At 34.6% G+C, this 17,229-nt stretch overlaps 2 protein-coding genes across 2 annotated transcripts; both read right to left on the minus strand.

Annotated features, from left to right (window-relative positions):
* Positions 1 to 486: 486 nt before the first annotated feature.
* On the minus strand, positions 487 to 4,930 carry LOC122296268 (transmembrane 9 superfamily member 8-like). Its single transcript, XM_043105832.1, has 7 exons — positions 4,563 to 4,930; positions 3,010 to 3,174; positions 2,810 to 2,919; positions 2,591 to 2,699; positions 2,376 to 2,488; positions 2,066 to 2,219; positions 487 to 1,922 (listed from the first exon to the last, which is right to left on the minus strand). The coding sequence occupies exons 1-7, from the start codon at positions 4,686 to 4,688 to the stop codon at positions 765 to 767; spliced, it is 1,935 nt and encodes a 644-aa protein (XP_042961766.1). The 5' UTR covers positions 4,689 to 4,930; the 3' UTR covers positions 487 to 764.
* Positions 4,931 to 7,762: 2,832 nt separating this feature from the next.
* LOC122296272 lies at positions 7,763 to 10,916 on the minus strand. Its single transcript, XM_043105835.1, has 7 exons — positions 10,541 to 10,916; positions 10,102 to 10,143; positions 9,468 to 9,550; positions 9,272 to 9,373; positions 8,949 to 9,163; positions 8,308 to 8,402; positions 7,763 to 8,233 (listed from the first exon to the last, which is right to left on the minus strand). The coding sequence occupies exons 1-7, from the start codon at positions 10,680 to 10,682 to the stop codon at positions 7,980 to 7,982; spliced, it is 933 nt and encodes a 310-aa protein (XP_042961769.1). The 5' UTR covers positions 10,683 to 10,916; the 3' UTR covers positions 7,763 to 7,979.
* Between the last annotated feature and the right edge of the window lie 6,313 nt (positions 10,917 to 17,229).

A 17,229-nucleotide genomic window follows, 5' to 3' on the forward strand; every position in this document is an offset into this window, starting at 1 on the left:
AGCTGTAGTTGGTCACAATTACCAAGTAGTGCTTCCCAGCACGAGACCTGTCCATCAATTTTGCCATAATACTGATACCGTAGTAGGTAAACTCGAAAGGGAAAGAGAAATCACTCTAGGCTATCGACCAATTAGAATTGAGATATCGCTTCCATGAACCTTGCAAAATCAGGGAGGAAAATGGTCCAGAATTGTAATTACGAATAACATCCAACTGCGAAAGTCATTTTTCACGGTGAGATCGGATATCATTTAGAACAGAGGTATATAGATATGGTAATAATACTAACTAGAGTGAGGCAGTATATCACTTAAAACAGATTTTTATTTTTCAAGACAACCGGGACAGGATTCAAGCTAGGAGCAGAGACATCGGGGTCGGTGTCAGTGCCATTGTTGATGATCTATCTTGTATCTTCTTTTGCCAGCAAAGCATCAATTGATTGGTTTTTATTAATGCCAGAAACAAGGAAACAACCAGCAGGATGAACACAAGAACCCCAGCGTTCTTAAATAGGCATTTGGGCATTTGGACAAGTGGTTGCTTAACAATTCCCTCAAATGTCTCATACAAAACAAAAAACAAAAAGAAACCAAGTTGGGAGAAAGAACCTGTATAGAGAAGACTAAGAATAATAACAATTTCTATGATTTAAAATTCAAAAAACTGAACCCAAATGGTAAGTTCTCCCACGTTTTCATCCCATGTAAAACTCTGCGTCCGCTGGTACCAAACAGGAAGTCCCTCACTTGGCAAAAATTAACTAATCAATCTTCACTGATGAATAGATGAGCCTTGTGAACCAGAAGCAGGCATAGAAACCAATTGTACCGGTCAGCACGAAGAATGCATATGAAGCGATCAGCATGTAGCCAAAGTACAGGATCCCAGACACTGGCTTAGTGATCTCAAGCTTTGTAAAGAAGTAGAAGGCAGCATAAAGGAAAAGGTAGAGTGCTGAGGAACCTGAAGTCAAATACGACCTCCACCACCAAAGGTAGTCCTCACTGCACAGCTGAAAGTAGCACAGTACAATTGTAATCTCGGCACATGTGACAATAAGGATGATGAAGACAATGAAGAGGAAACCAAATATGTAATAAAACTGCTGCAACCATATTGAAGTGAGGATGAAAAATAGTTCAATAAAGACAGCACCAAAGGGGAGTATGCCTCCAATCAGGATAGAGAATGCTGGGTTCATGTACCAAGCCTGTTCTGGGATCTGCCTAGGGATCTTATTAGTTTTCACAGGATCCTCAATTGCAGGCTTCTTCAAACCAACATAACTACCCACAAAAACAAGTGGAACTGAGATGCCAAACCACAAAACAACCAGAGCAAACATGGTTCCAAATGGCACTGCCCCAGAAGACTTCTGGCCCCAAATTATAGCATTCAAGATGAAAAAAATGGCAAAGACAGTTGCGGGAAATGTGACAGCTGTTTTGAGAGTAATTTTCTTCCATTCTGTTCCCTTGAACATCTTATAGAGACGGACAGATGAGTATCCAGCAAATATTCCCATAAAGACCCAGAGTAGGAGCATAGCTGTCATCAAACCACCTCTGTTTGAGGGGGAGAGGAATCCGAGGACAGCAAAGATCATAGTCACAAGAATCATACCAAAAAACTGAACTCCTGTCCCAACATAAATACAGAGTAAGTCTGAGTTTGATGGAGGCCTGAAAACATCCCCATGCACTAGTTTCCACCCTGTCTCTTCTTGGGCTTCTTCTTGGGTCTCTAATTGGTTGTACTTGGAGATATCCCGGTAAAGTGTCCGCAACATGATCATAGCCACCATGCCAGAGAGGAAAAGAACAATCATCAAAGAATTAACAATTGAGAACCAGTGAATCTGATCATCAGCCATCAGGAGATAAGTATCCCACCGAGATGCCCATTTCACATCACTCTCCTACAAGGGTTAAACAAGGGGCAACATTTCCGTAGAGAATGTCAAAATAAACCCAATGGAAAACAGCAAAATATTTTTTTAGAAAGAGGCATGGCAACTTTTTTTTTTTTTTTTATCTGTAACAAAGAGGCATGATAACTGACCTGGAATTCCACATCATATGTAAATATAATTTCCTTCTTAGCTTCAACCTCTTGAGGGGATTCAGAGTTGGTAACTGTGCGTTTTGCATGGGGATCGCAGGTTTTTAAACGGGTTTGTTCCTCTTTCCATTGACCATCATATTCATGTTTAATACTGTATTAATCAGAATAATAAAATATCTTTAAACAGGCACAAACCATCAGTTTTTTTTTTTTTTTTTGGATAAGTTTTTTTTTATGGATAAGTGAACAGGCACAAACTATCATTAGAGTTAAATTAGGAGAAATTAGTGCAGTAATAATAACAAACCTAAATGGTTTGACCTCAAAACCAACAATCCTCGATAGGTCTGTCAATGGATCTTTGTGAAACTTGACTGTAAATGTTAAGTGATTGTGGATAAAATGCTTTTCTTCCTTGCTCTGCAAAAAATTAAGTTAAAAACTCAAAATTGCTAGTAGGACTACATAACTAACATTTTTGGCTAGCTTGTTAAAACAAATGGTAATCGTGCCAGCACTTACCCCTGCATATTGTCCTCTAAGACCCACATGGAAGCCATGTTGATAAACTATTGAATTTTCCTGATCGGGCCTTCTTATAGGAACAACCAGAGGAAGATTATCCAAAATCCTGAAATTCAGCACAAAGATAACAAAAATAATTATGCCATACAAGTCAGTCAGTTTCTGTTCACATAAGATTATAATTCGCATTCAGAATCCTCTAAAATACTTCCTCACATGTTCACCCGATACTCATCATCTATCTTTTCCTTGAACTCCTTGGCAGTTTTCTCATTAAGAGTTGTATGACATACAATATTGCACATCTTGGGTTCTCTCATTTTAAACTGAAACAAACAAATTCGTATAGCAGCTTAGCAATCAAACATAAGAGACTGAACAAGAGGACCTGTAAATTGCCTAAAAAGTCAAGTTACCGCATAAGGAGAGTTTTCAATGCGATCACCACGAAGAACTTCCCCAAGATTTTCAGCACTGTCAACTATTTTTCCAGGTCGACAATAAGGAAGGGAATAGTAGGAATAAGGAAGTTGAGTTTTGATAGACGTCAATTTGTTCACTTTCACCTTCAAATCATCCCCCTGCAACCAATGTGGCATAAAACTTAAAATCTACATCATATCAATTCATCTAACTGGAAATCATTGCTAGTACACGACAGCAAAACATGACTACACAATTAGAAAACACATACACCACACTAGATAAACCAATGGAGGATTGATCCCAATATACACGATTTAAATAAAAAATTAAACCTTCACAAATGAGGGAGTAGACCAGGTATGCAGGGCGAAAGTGAACATCTACTTTCATACATTTGTTTTTTTTTTTTTATAAGTAAAAATGTATTAAAATTAAAATCAACAGGCGTAACCAAGTACACAGGGTGTATACAAGAGAAAATGCCTAGCCCATAATAAAGAGCCCCTAATGAAACCTATCCAATATACACCAAGCCCGATTGGTACAAAGCACGCCACATCTACTCTCATACATCATATGCTCAAGTAACTCAACAGAGATTCAAAAAAGGAGAATATTCATTGTAGATTTTTCTTCTCTGTATATGCAAATGTGTATGACCATTTGAACTTCTGAAGCATAGCTTAACTTCTCTCTCATTAATATAATGAGGTTTCACAGTGAGCATGATTTATCTACAAGAGTTGTGGAAACCCCTTTTCACTAAAACTTGGGAGACAGTCACAAGGGATACCTATAGGAACTAGGAAGTGATGTGAATCGCAGGAGTCAAGATATAATTTGTTACTAATCTGCTTAAATCTGCATATTTTAGAGAGAGCAAATATATATCCCACCTTGCAAATACAGCAAAAATTTGGAAGTACCCAGGAATTGGAAAACTTCAAAACAGATATCCCAAAAAAGAAAGGATCTTATAGATCCCAAATTCAAGATTGAAAAGGTGCCTGGAAAACTCACCAAGCTAAATTCTAAATTCAAAATACAAGTTATTTTCAAATGGAAAGTTTGGGTAATAAAATCTCAGAACTTTTTCCATATATAAATAATGTGAAAAAATGAATTCCATTATTAATTTTTATTCCACTTTGGTTTATTTCATTGTTTTCCATGGTCAGCCAAATCTCCAACATTTTCGTCTAGATTCAAGAATTTTTCTTCTTTACTTCCTAAAATTTAGTCTAGAAACAGAAGCGCGTGATTAAAAACAACATTTAAAAGAAATGAAAGCAATAGCAAACCACCTACAAATTGAACATTCGTCAACACGTAGCTTAGCATAAGCGAAAAACACGTTCAAAAAACTAAATTAAACAAAGATTAAATCAATTATAGAAGCAATTATTTTCTCCAGAAAATCAAAATTTAGAATAAATCGCTCGCAATTGCCAAGCCTACACAAAGATCCAAAAAACGCTACCAAAGATCCAACCCTAGATTCAACCACAGCACAGGTATACATACACACATATAAAACACGTACATTTTTGAAATCTTGGGGAGCTACACCAGGGAGGTAGAAGCAGTGAGCAGCATGGACGAAGAACAAGACAAAAAGACTCAGATTCAAAGAGATCCACCGGTGAAGAGCGAGAGGTCCTCTCGCCATGGCTTCCGCAGAAATCTGAATTCTAGATCCACCAAAGGCCCGACCTTTCTCTCTCTAAAACCCTCTCTCTCTCTCTCTCTCTCTCTCTCTGTGTTTCAGAATCTCACTGGTGACTGGTATATGTGGAAGCTACGAGACACGAGCTGACCATGGTGCACCTTTAATCCTTTATTGCCGTCCGATCTTTTACAAACCACGCGATATGCAGTCGAGATTCGTTCACCAGAAACCTTACGTTCGTCAACGTTTGCTTCCTTCACTTCTACCCATCTTTAGACTTTAGAGTAATTTTCTTTTTATTTAATTCTTTTGTCTCTTAAAACTTTTTAATTATTAAACTATAATTTATTTTTATAATTTTTATAATTTATCATTTCTAACAAATTATTATTATTATTATTTATAATTTCTAGTAATAAATTATTTTTTTAATTGAAGATGAATGTTAGGATTTTTAGATAATTATCATAAAATATCTTTGGAAATATATGGAATCATAAAATCATAATCCTAATAAATTGTTAAAAAATATTAAGATATATTATTTAACTAATTACATGGGGTTATAAGTTGTAAATAGCCTTTATTTATTAATTAATACTACTCTTCATTTGAATATTTTTTTTACGACTAATTTAAATGCGATTTGGATAATAAAACGAGATGAAATGGTTTTAAATGAAAGTTGAATAAAATATCATTTTTCAATATTATTTTAGAATTTGAAAAAGTTATAATAATAAGATGAAACATTTTCACTATCTTAACACTTTAAGATAAGTTTTAAAAACTTCTTATCTTAAAAACTTAAATAAACAATCACTTAAAATTATATAGAAAAATTATACTTATAATCTCTACACTACACACCACAAATTGTTTTTTATTTATTTATTTTTTTTCTCTTAACAAATATGTGATACAGGGATGATGAGTAGAAGAACTAATCAATTAGTTTAACAGGAATAAAAAATAAAAATACGATACGTATGGTGTCTGGTGTGTAGTATGTGGAATGATGAGTAACAAAGCTCAATTGTATATTACATCATTTGAAAGTGATTTATATGATAAAAATAAGAAGCATTTCACTTAGTTTACTGATCAATACAATATTTTGTTCATAATAAAAGAATGAGTAACTTATGGAGTAATATTTTCCTTTTCAAATAGTAGGAGTGATTAAAATCTTATCTAAGGTAAGAAAAACATTGGTTAAAAGGGATCTACAATATCATTGCATGTTTAAAACAAATTTAAGTGACTAAATAGACCGATTAAATCATGATTATGCAATATAGGAGTTACTTTAGTTTTAGAGAAATGATATTTGCACGCGTGAATACGTAAGCGTTGCACAATCATTTTGAAAAAAGTGAATAAATATAGGATCCATATGAAAAAAAAAAAAATTTAATAGTAGACCTCACTTTTTTTCAAAACGACTGCATGCTGCTTGTATATTTCACGACTGCAGGTAACATTACTTGGAACCATAGAGACTAGAGTGTAGCAAGAGACTGTTGAAACTCCATACCCCAATTCCATGCAACCAAACAAGACATATATGGTAGAAGGAGTTTATGCAAGAAAATCTCAATTCAATAAGGTTTTAAATGTGTCCTGTTAATGTCATGTCACTTTTAGTGCCATTTAAAATGTGTATAAAAATCAAACAAGGTAAGTGGGGAATATGTGCCCTACATGTATTTTTATAATAAAGGGGGAAAAAGGTGGGGAATTAGGTCTCTTGTCCTATATTCTTTTGAGATAGAAACTTTCAAGGGTCCCTTTAAATGTGTAAATTCATACTACTACTAAATTGCACCTATCTATAATAAATCTTGAATCATTTGTAATGTTCCTTTCTTTTTTTAGTCAACATCTTAATTCAAAATGAAATTACAATACGGTTTGAATTAGTTATTGAACTTGAAAACCGAGAGAGAAACAAACACAACAATTGAGTCTTATAATATTTATTGAGTATTTGTGTTCAAAAGTTTCACATAAGAAGGGGTCTCTCTTTTTGAGTACAACTAATTTCTAGTTTAGACATGACATTTGAATAATCTAGCAATTTTTATGGTCAATAACTTTAGTTAACCCTTGCAAATATCCTTGAGCATGGCATTTCATACCACATTAGTTGGTAGATTTAAAAGCATAATACAGCTACACACCAAACAATAAGACACAAAGGAAGAGTGTGACAACCTAACAGAAAATTGCAATGTGCAAGAGGGACCCCAAATTTTTGTCACTGCAACCACCACCTAAAGGCACTACACACCAATAAAAATGGAGGTTTATTCCCAATTGTAGCTTCTTTATTTTGGAGGGTCTTTGTATCATAAGAAGATGACTTAAAATACTTGTTTTTTCCTTTCAATATCCATTTGCCTTTTTTCTGGGTACACTACATGATGAATATTCTCGGTTGCTTCATGAAGGGTATAGTTCAAATTGAAGCCGTACGCATGAGCCAACCTTGATCTGAGTTTGCTTTGCACAAACTATGTCCACTTCTATTATCCACAGGAAATCTCAAACAGTTCTGTTTTCAATCCAACTTGCAAGCACAGCCCAAAAAGTTATCCCTTTGGTTGAATATTTTGGACAGAATTCTCTTCTGCAACTGTATTTGGTCAATTTTCATTTTTCAGTAACTCATTGTTTCCTTGCTTCCATTGGACTTAAGGATTAAGCCACCACTGCTCTATTCGTTCTTTCTTTCTTTCTTTGTTCTTTTTTCTCCTCACTGTAAAAATCATGTCTTTCTCCCAGATTTATGTCAGATCCGGAAGTGTATAATGCTTATGTAAAGTCCAAGTTTTCTTATTCATCTTAAGTTCTTGAAAATAGATGTTCAGCATCATTATGATTCATGAAACCGCAAACTCTCACCCACCAACCCCCCCATACATGAGCTGTCCCTGCTCAACTACTGCACTGAAAACAAAGCGTGAAGGGTTTTAGCTTTAGAATATGCTAATAACAAATCTAAGTTTTGGACTTTGGTCCTCTTGTTTTCCACAAGGATTTTGGCACAGGTTTTTTTTTTTTCCCAAAAATAACCAAAAAAGAGATCAACTTCATACACAAGTGTACCCAATCACTTTTAAGACATTCATACGAAATTACATCCATGCATTCTGAAAGCACCTCAAAAATTAGTTGAGGATCCAACATAACCAACAAAAAGTGCTCAAAATGGCTATCCAATCTTGGCAAGAATCAGTTGTCCTTGACGATCTAAGTAGAAGGCTAGGACTCAGAACAACTAGCATTTTAGTTTTCCTCTTGAGTGGGTGGTTCTGGCATTCTCACGGTACGAGGAAGCATGAACTCAGCAAATAAGGGATAGTGAGACGATGGATAGTACCCATCAATGTTATCATTCACCACTTCACAAGAAACGGGAATTAGAGATCTACCCCTGAAGAGAATCCAATCTATGTGTAGATCCTGAGTTTGGCGATCCCAGCAAAGGCAGAGAGCTCTGAAAATCAATTTGAGGTATTCAAGGGTTCCCTGTTTGTCACCTGACAAAATACTATCAAATGAGGCAATGGCTACAACATGTCCAAGGAGCAGTATACAAAGAGTAAAGTGATACCTTTGAATCCATGGTAAGTGCGTATGAGAGAAACATTTTTCCTCACACGGGCATTGGGCCACACATCCCTCATATCCCCTACAACACCATGCTCTCTGCAGGCAAGAGAAAACAGTAATATAGTTATACTTTTAACGGAAAAGGACTAACACATTCATTTTGCAATAAAATGCAAGAGGACAAGTTAGGTGTTAAAACCAATACTGGACATGTTAGGATTTGCCAGGGGTTCTTTTACCCTTCTTTTATGAGATTTTTTACAAAAACCATATTAACATAGAATTGTTGTTCGAGTAGCATTATATTGAATAGATGAGACAGTAATGGCAGTGCCAACAACTAAATTGACTGCCCAGAAGAAATAAGAGGTTATGGCCCTTCACCCCAGGAAATATGTATACTGCTTGTTTATGCTTTTCTTTTCTTTTCCCTGAAACATAAACATTGCATTCCAAACATGGTAGTTGGATAATGAATCTTTTACACAATCTAGTTTTCCATGATCCCAATGTCTTATTGATTACTTCATATTCCTAGGTCAGTTTTTGACCCGGAGTATTCAAAACTCATAACTTAGTCATAAGTAAATTGGGGGAGCATGGGACCATAAAACATCTAGAGATCCATATGTCAATTACTACCTTGATCTCCCAAGAAGAAAACGCCCCGTAGTTGATTCCTTTTGTGTGTTGAAACCTCCACAGTATACTACAGGTAAGCTAGGAGGTAGGGATGCAATGTGCTGCCATGTAAGTAAAGCACTTCGTCTACGAGCACGAGGACTGAACTCATTGATATTTGTATTGACTATCTGAAACGAAAACCCAGGTGGCTCGACTCCTTTCAGTTGGAATGTGTGGACATCACATGTCAAAGAAGCAAAGACTACAGTACTCTTGGATAGAAGAATGAAACATTACGTAAAAGGCAGTTTATTTAAGATAAAGTTAACTTATAAGGATATCACCCATGTTGCAATACATGGAACAGCAGAGCCCCACGACATGCTTCCAGGGACAGAAGGCGACTCTGACAACCAAAAAGTTCCACCTTCTACCAGCTCTACCTTCATTATTAAAAGAGAGAAGTAAGGTCAATTGTTTTCTGACAAACGGCAATAGAAAGATATGCCACATTGGAAAATTGAATCAATCTTGTACCTTCTCCTTGTCATAGAAGATGGTGCAGTGTTCATCCGAAGGATCTTGGGATCCTTTCCTAGATATTCCAAATTGATCATAACCTAATATATAATATGAAAGAAAGATAAGAGTCTAGTTACAAGCTGATTTCCATATACAGAATGGTGATAGCTTTTACGTTTTTTCTAAATATAATGATAATAGCACAGAGAGATTTGATTGCATCTATGGATACATATGGATATGGTATATACTGAATGCATCTAATATGACAATGCTAGATCCACACTTGGTCTTGATTAAATAATCTTTCCATCAGAATGAACAAGTATATGCGTAGACTGGGCTGGAACCGAGATCTGATCTATTCCAGCCATAGCCATATATAAGCAAAGGCATGGCATATGTAAGCTCAATGCTATCAGACGTCTCAGATGTTTGGTGATCAGGCACCAAATGGAAATTTTTTATATTCAATGTAAGAATAAATGCAGGAGATACACAAGCGATGAATGTATATAAGTAATACAAGTACAAAATCTGTCTTTATTCCATACTATCAGAAAAAATATTTAAAGCCAACTTCTTTGACTATAAACCTAAGTTCATAAGTTTTATAATAATTAGCTCCTGAGACGAGAAAATAAATTACCTGGCAAGCCCTGCTGAAGGTAATCCAATTGGGATTTCACTCCTGAACCAAGATAGAAAATAAAAACGAAAAGAATTAGTAAAAAGAAAGCCAAGCCATCACAATCTTAATGGGAATGAACTTAGCCCAAACTATATGAGGCAACACAAGTACCCTAAGGATATTACTTAAACCTAATCCAATGCATCTGTCCCCCAAAAGGAGTATGATTTCTAGAGTACGAAGTAAGCAGCAAGAACCCTTCAATTTAAGCATCATTCACCCAAATCTTTGTTCGCTGGCCAAGTATTTCAAACAGTGAGAGCCAACTACATCCTACAAGAAAAAACCCCCCACATCCAAACTACCAACCAATGAAGACCCAGAACAACCACTTTAAGCAAATAACGATCACAACCAAGATCCACCGATATAGAGACACGCACAGAGGAAGAGAGACCTTGTTGGGTACAGAGGATCATTGGGGAGTAGCTGGTGATGACGCTGAGACACAAATCCCTCCTCTTCTCCCATGAATTAGGACTGTCTGGTGGCTGATCTTCGTGTAGGTTGAAGGTCATCACTGTTAAGGAAACATTCATTTTTTTAATTTTTTTTTCTAAGTCTGTCTTTATCTCTTCCTATACTTCTTTTTTGCTACACGATCATCATTCAAATAATGTTCCACAAAGAGGAAAGAGCAAAGTGAACAACTTTATGCATATCCGTTCCTGCCCTGGCCTCCAACAGAAGATTGAATAGTGCACAGTGCAATTTTGAAGTGAGAGCCGGGAGAGAGACTCGAACCTCAATCATGTCTGAACTTTCAGAGAACCTGCCTAGGTTTTAATTGTTAGGTTTTGACTGTGCACGTGCGAGGTCAAATATATGGACCCCTAGGACGCATGTGTCATGACAAATGCTTGGTTTAAGAAACAAGTACCTAGGACTAATGGTTTTTCATAAAAGAACATTAGCTCATATCATGTTGTTTATAATATTCTTAATTCCTAGTTGGATAGAAGATTCAAATTATAAAGATTAGTACTTGATATTATTTTAGGATGCATAAGTCTCGTGTATTATTTTTAAACAATATTGATTCAACGTAAAAAAATAAATTTTAAATTTTTATTATTTTTTTCAAAATGAGTGTTCGAGATTTATATACTCTATGATTGCATAAATTATTCTCCAATTATATAACGTAAGATCAGAATTTACTACGATTTTTTAATTTAAATATTTTTTTACAAATCAAGGGTGAATAAATACATATATGATATGAGGTGTTTTTCACTATTTTCAGTCCAAACAAGATGGAAGGCACCAGCTATCTGTTAGTTTTGCTTTCAAAGTCTCCTTTTATGCATTTGATTTTCTTTGTAGGTGAGTAGGATTAAAGATTAACTCTCATCCATTACAGAAAGTGTGATGAATGCACATATATTACATGATTACCTTAACATATAGGATAAACATGTTGCCTAACATAATGATTACCTTAACATATTTGTTTGTTATTACATGATTATCTTAACATACTTTCAGTTGTACAAGCACTGCATAATCATTTTTAAAAAAAATAAATAAATACATGATCCATATAAAAAAAATTTAATTTTTTAATAATAGATTATACTCATTATCAAAATAACTGCACTACACTAACACAACATTTCACAGCTGGGAGATATAATGCTTTAGCCAAATTGTTGCATCCCATTCGGATCAAAGATTATTTACACTTTTTAGGATAATCTACTTTATGGGTATATTTTTAATAAATTCTAATCATTACTTTTCAATAACGATGCATATAATATTGTCACATCCAGTTTTAATAAATCTCGAAACAACGTTAGAAAATGTTGTTGATTTAAAGTAAAATTATACAAATATTGTAAAAGGATTGTGTTTTTCATATGTTCTACAACATTTTTGGTCTTTGTTGGAAAAATAGAAGTGCATTCAATGAAAAACGTTCTCTGTGAGTAATTTTTTAAATGAGTTTAAGATTACATTTATAAACTTCATCCATTAATTTCCTTATTTACTTTCTTCAAAAAGCAAACATTATCCATGTTGAAGAAACAAGTGGGCATTGCTTAGAACAAAAAAAAAAAAAAAAAAAATAGGATTCACATTCGAAGAAGTAATAAAATATACAAATTCCGTGTACTTATTTTAAAAAAATAAATAAATATAAATTTTATGTTAAAAATAATAATTTTTTAATAAAAAATTTCTATACATTATCATCTCACTTACATTCTATTAAGAAAGATGTGACATATTTACTACTATTAAATGATCATTTATTGCATATTTTTCTATCATCCAATAATGATAAATGCACATCATTTATAGTAAGATGCAAATGAGATAGTGATTTGGTGTATAACATTACTCTACTAAAAGAGAATATGACTCCCCGTTCGAAAAAAAGAGCTTCTTTGATTGTTGAAAGAAAACAAAGAAATAATTATACAGACCATTGAAATTTCAAACAGATTGTTGAAGTTGAAACCAAATAGTTTTCCATTTACTGCAACCAAATCAAATGAGGATGTGTGTTGGAGTACAGCCTCTCATATTGACAGCATGGAGTTGAAGTCTAAAGAAGAAAAACTAAAGGAAGAAAAAGAGAATGAGAAGATTTAAAATACAGTTATTTCTGTTATACATTTATTTCTCTATATAGTATAAATATTACATAGACCTTCATGTATTTGACATCAAGTAGTATCGATTTCATTCACATTAGATTACACAATTCTCATATTCTTCCTCTGTTTTAGTTTTTCTCTGCTATTCATCAAGTTCTCAACATGGTATCAGATTGAGAAATCACAAAAACTGCTTCCACATATTTTTCTTTTCTCTATTCTTGCAATCTGCATTGCAAACTCTGATCTTTCTACTCAAATTACATATTTCTGCTCAAGAATCTTCAATTCTTGTTGCTCGAGAATCTTGTTTCTCAATTCTTGTATTTTCTTTCCAATTTTTGGAAACATGGCAGAAGAAAACTCCCCTAATTCTTCAGCTTCATCTCGTATTCTTAACCCTTCAGATGATTCCTCTAGCCCATATTATCTTCATCCTAGTGATAATCCGGGTTCTCTCTTGGTTTCAGAAGTCTTTGCAGGAGACAACTACATTGCTTGGAGTCGTTTAATCACTATTGCCCTAACTGTGAAGAACAAGATAGCTTTCATTGATGGCTCAATTACTGCTCCTCCTACTACTCAGCGTCTTAATCATACTGCTTGGCTTCGTGCCAATAATTTGGTACTCTCTTGGCTCATAAATTCTATTTCTAAAGATATTAGAAATAGTTTACTTTATGTTGCATCTGCTGTAGACCTCTGGAATGAGTTAAAAACAAGATACTTGAGAAGTGATGGACCAAGGGTTTTTCATCTTGAAAAATCCCTAAGCTGTATAAACCAGGGTTCATCCTCGATTACAGAATATTTCAGTGCTTTCAAGATTCTTTGGAATGAGTATGTCAATTATAGGCCATTTCCAACTTGTACATGTGGCAAGATGGCTTCTTGCACCTGTGATCTATTCAATTTCTTGCTTCTTAGGCAACAGTCAGATTACGTGTTGAAATTTCTGGTAGGATTGAATGATTCTTATGCCTCAGTAAGAAGTCAATTGTTACTTGCTGTCCCATTGCCTAGCATGGCTAAAGTGTTTTCCTTGCTGCTTCAAGAAGAAAGTCAGCGACAATTGACCAACTTCACAAGTAATGACACACATGCTTTGTTGGCAAAGCATTATACTCAGTCCAAGTTCATCAAAGACAAGCTGAAGAAATTCTCACTGCATTGTACTCACTGTGGCTATAATGGTCATACAATTGACAAGTGCTTTCAATTGCATGGTTATCCTCCTGGATGGACTGGACCTAAGGGAAAAAGAAACCTTCCTTCTGCACATGCAACCATTTCAATTGAAGAGGTCTATATTAAAAACAGTAATGAGAACCAAAGGTTTAGTCTAACTGCTGAAGAATTCAATAAACTCATAGCACTTGCCAATTCGAGTTCAACTACTCAGAACATTGATACATCCACAACAACAGTAAATCTAGCCACCACTCAATTTTTTGGTAATCTTTTCAGTCAATGCAATTTTGTTTCTACCAAGTTAAATTCTGAATTTTCTTGGATCCTAGATACTGGTGCAACAGATCATATGATTTGTTCACCACTACTATATTCTTCTACTCCTAAACCAGTTACAAATTCCATAAATCTTCCTAATGGTCAAACTGTTCCAGCATTGTATATTGGAACTGTAAGTCTTTCTAGCATATTACATTTGCATAATGTCTTGTGTGTTCCAAGCTTTTCATTCAACCTATTATCTATTTCTAAACTAACCAAATAATCTAATCTTTGTCTATCTTTCTTTGATTCACATTACCTTTTACAGGACCAATCAATGAAGAAGATGATTGGGATTGCCTATGAGAAACAAGGCCTTTATCACCTACCTCAAGCTTCTTCAAAAGCTAATTCCTGTCAGCAAAATCAGTTTAATTCTACACCAATCTCTGCATCAACCATTACTCAAAACCAGCCAAACCTTTGGCACTCTCAAATTCTAGAATACCTTTTCTTAGACAAATAGACAATTCAATAACATTTGATTGTACAAATGTCTGTGAAATTTGTCCACTAGCAAAGCAGAAAAAAGCTTTCTTTCCCTGTATCACAAAGTATTTCTAATAAAGAGTTTGAATTGATTCATTGTGATATATGGGGTCCATTTGCTACTATATCATATTCTGGTTTTAAATTCTTTCTCACTATAGTAGATGATTTTACAAGATGCACTTGGGTGTATATGCTTAAAACTAAATCTGAGGTCTCATCTTTACTACCAAATTTTTGTAACATGGTTACAAATCAGTTTAATACCTCTGTAAAAACCATAAGAACAGACAATGGTTCAGAATTTTTCCTTACAAAATTTTATAGTGACAATGGAATTGTACATCAAAGAAGTTGTGTAGAAACTCCACAACAAAATGGAGTGGTTGAAAGAAAACATTAACACTTATTAAACACAACTAGAGCTTTGATGTTTCAAGCAAACTTACCTTTAATTTTTTGAAGTGATTGTGTATTGACTGCAGCCCATATCATAAATCGAATTCCAACTTCTCTTCTCTAAAATAAAACACCTTTTGAAATGTTATTTCACAAATCACCAAATCTTTTTCATTTAAAAGTTTTTGGATGCTTATGCTTTGCATCTACAATTACTAGTCACAGACAAAAGTTCGATCCAAGAGCAACAAAATGTCTATTTTAGGGATATCCTTCTGCTGTCAAAGGTTACAAACTCATGGACTTAAACACAAAAAGAATCATTATTTCCAGAAATGTTGTGTTTCATGAAACCAACTTTCCATTCAAAAGTCTTCCAGTTAATTCTGCCATACCTACTTTTCTGTTTCCTCCTTCAGAATTCCAATATAATTCCCCTCATATAAATAATCCCATCTCTTCTGATCAAAATATTTCATCATTGATTCCTAATGAATCAGATTCCTCTCATATTGACAGCATCCATCAAACTGACATAGCAAGTTCAGATTCCTCTCATATTGACAGCATGCACCAAAATGACTTAGAAAGTTCAGATTCATCTCATATTGATAGCAACCATCAAACTGACTTAACAAATCCTATCCCTACTGTTAGAAAATCATCAAGGATTAAACAAACACCAAAATTTTTGCAGGATTATTATTGTGGTACTGCCTCATTGTTTCCTCATGCAATCAACTCATCTGCTTTCATTGGTTGTTCCTCTAACACAGGTAATCCCTATCCTATATCCTCTTTTATTTCTATCAGTAGTAGACTTTCAGCATCACACAAAGCTTTCTTAGCTTCAATTTCTATTATCAAAGAACCCAAAACATATCAACAAGCTGCAAAATCTCATGAATGGCAAGTTGCGATGAGAAATGAACTCACTACTTTAGAGTTAAATAAAACCTGGGAACTTGTTACTCTACCTAAAAATAAAAAGACCATAGGTTGTAAATGGGTTTTTAAAGTGAAATACAAGGCTGATGGAACCATAGAAAGACATAAAGCAAGGCTGGTAGCCAAAGGCTACACTCAACAAGAAGGATTAGACTTCTTTGATACTTTTTCCCTAGTGGCAAAACTTACTTCAATTCAGTTATTGTTAGCTGTTGCTGCTATTAAGGGTTGGTATATTCACCAATTAGATGTAAATAATATTTTTTTACATGGTGAATTAAATGAAGAAGTTTACATGAAAGTGCCCCCTGGTTTGGATGTTAAACATCCCAATGTAGTTTGCAAACTGTTAAAGAGTCTTTATGGCGTGAAGCAGACATCTCGACAATGGTTTGCCAAACTCTCTCAAGCTCTTCTTCAATATGGCTTTACTCAAGACAATTCTGATTGCTCACTTTTCATCAAGAAAACTGCCACTTCTTTCATTACCTTACTAGTATATGTAGATGATGTTCTACTAGCTAGTGATAATCTAATTGAGATTCAGCAACTCAAGATATTTCTGCATAATAAGTTCACAATCAAGGACTTGGGGCAGCTGAAGTACTTCCTAGGATTGGAAGTAGCCAGATCAAAGTCTGGCATCTCTCTTTGTCAAAGAAAGTATACTTTGGATATACTTCAAGATGCAGGTCTCACAGGTTCCAAGCCAGCTGTATTTCCAATGGAATCTACTCTTAAACTTAGTGCAGATGATCCTAATCTCTATGAAGATGCCTCGGGTTACAAAAGGTTAATTGGCAGGCTACTATATTTGACAGTTACAAGGCCTGACTTGGCCTATTCTGTTCAAGTCCTTAGCCAGTTTCTTGCTAAACCAGCAGTTTCTCATTATCAAGCTGCTACGCATGTGCTTAGATACTTAAAAGCTACACCAGGACAATGATTGTTCTTCTCTTCATCTTCAGATTTTCAATTAAAAGCTTTTTCTGACAGTGATTGGGCAGGTTGCTTAGACACCAGGAGAAGTGTTATAGGATATGCAATTTTTCTAGGAGATTCTTTAATATTATGGAAATCAAATAAACAAGCCACAGTTAGCAGATCATCTGCAGAAGCAGAATATAGGGTT

This window comes from Carya illinoinensis, chromosome 15 (genome assembly GCF_018687715.1).
Source record: "Carya illinoinensis cultivar Pawnee chromosome 15, C.illinoinensisPawnee_v1, whole genome shotgun sequence".
In the NCBI taxonomy this organism is placed as follows: domain Eukaryota; kingdom Viridiplantae; phylum Streptophyta; class Magnoliopsida; order Fagales; family Juglandaceae; genus Carya; species Carya illinoinensis.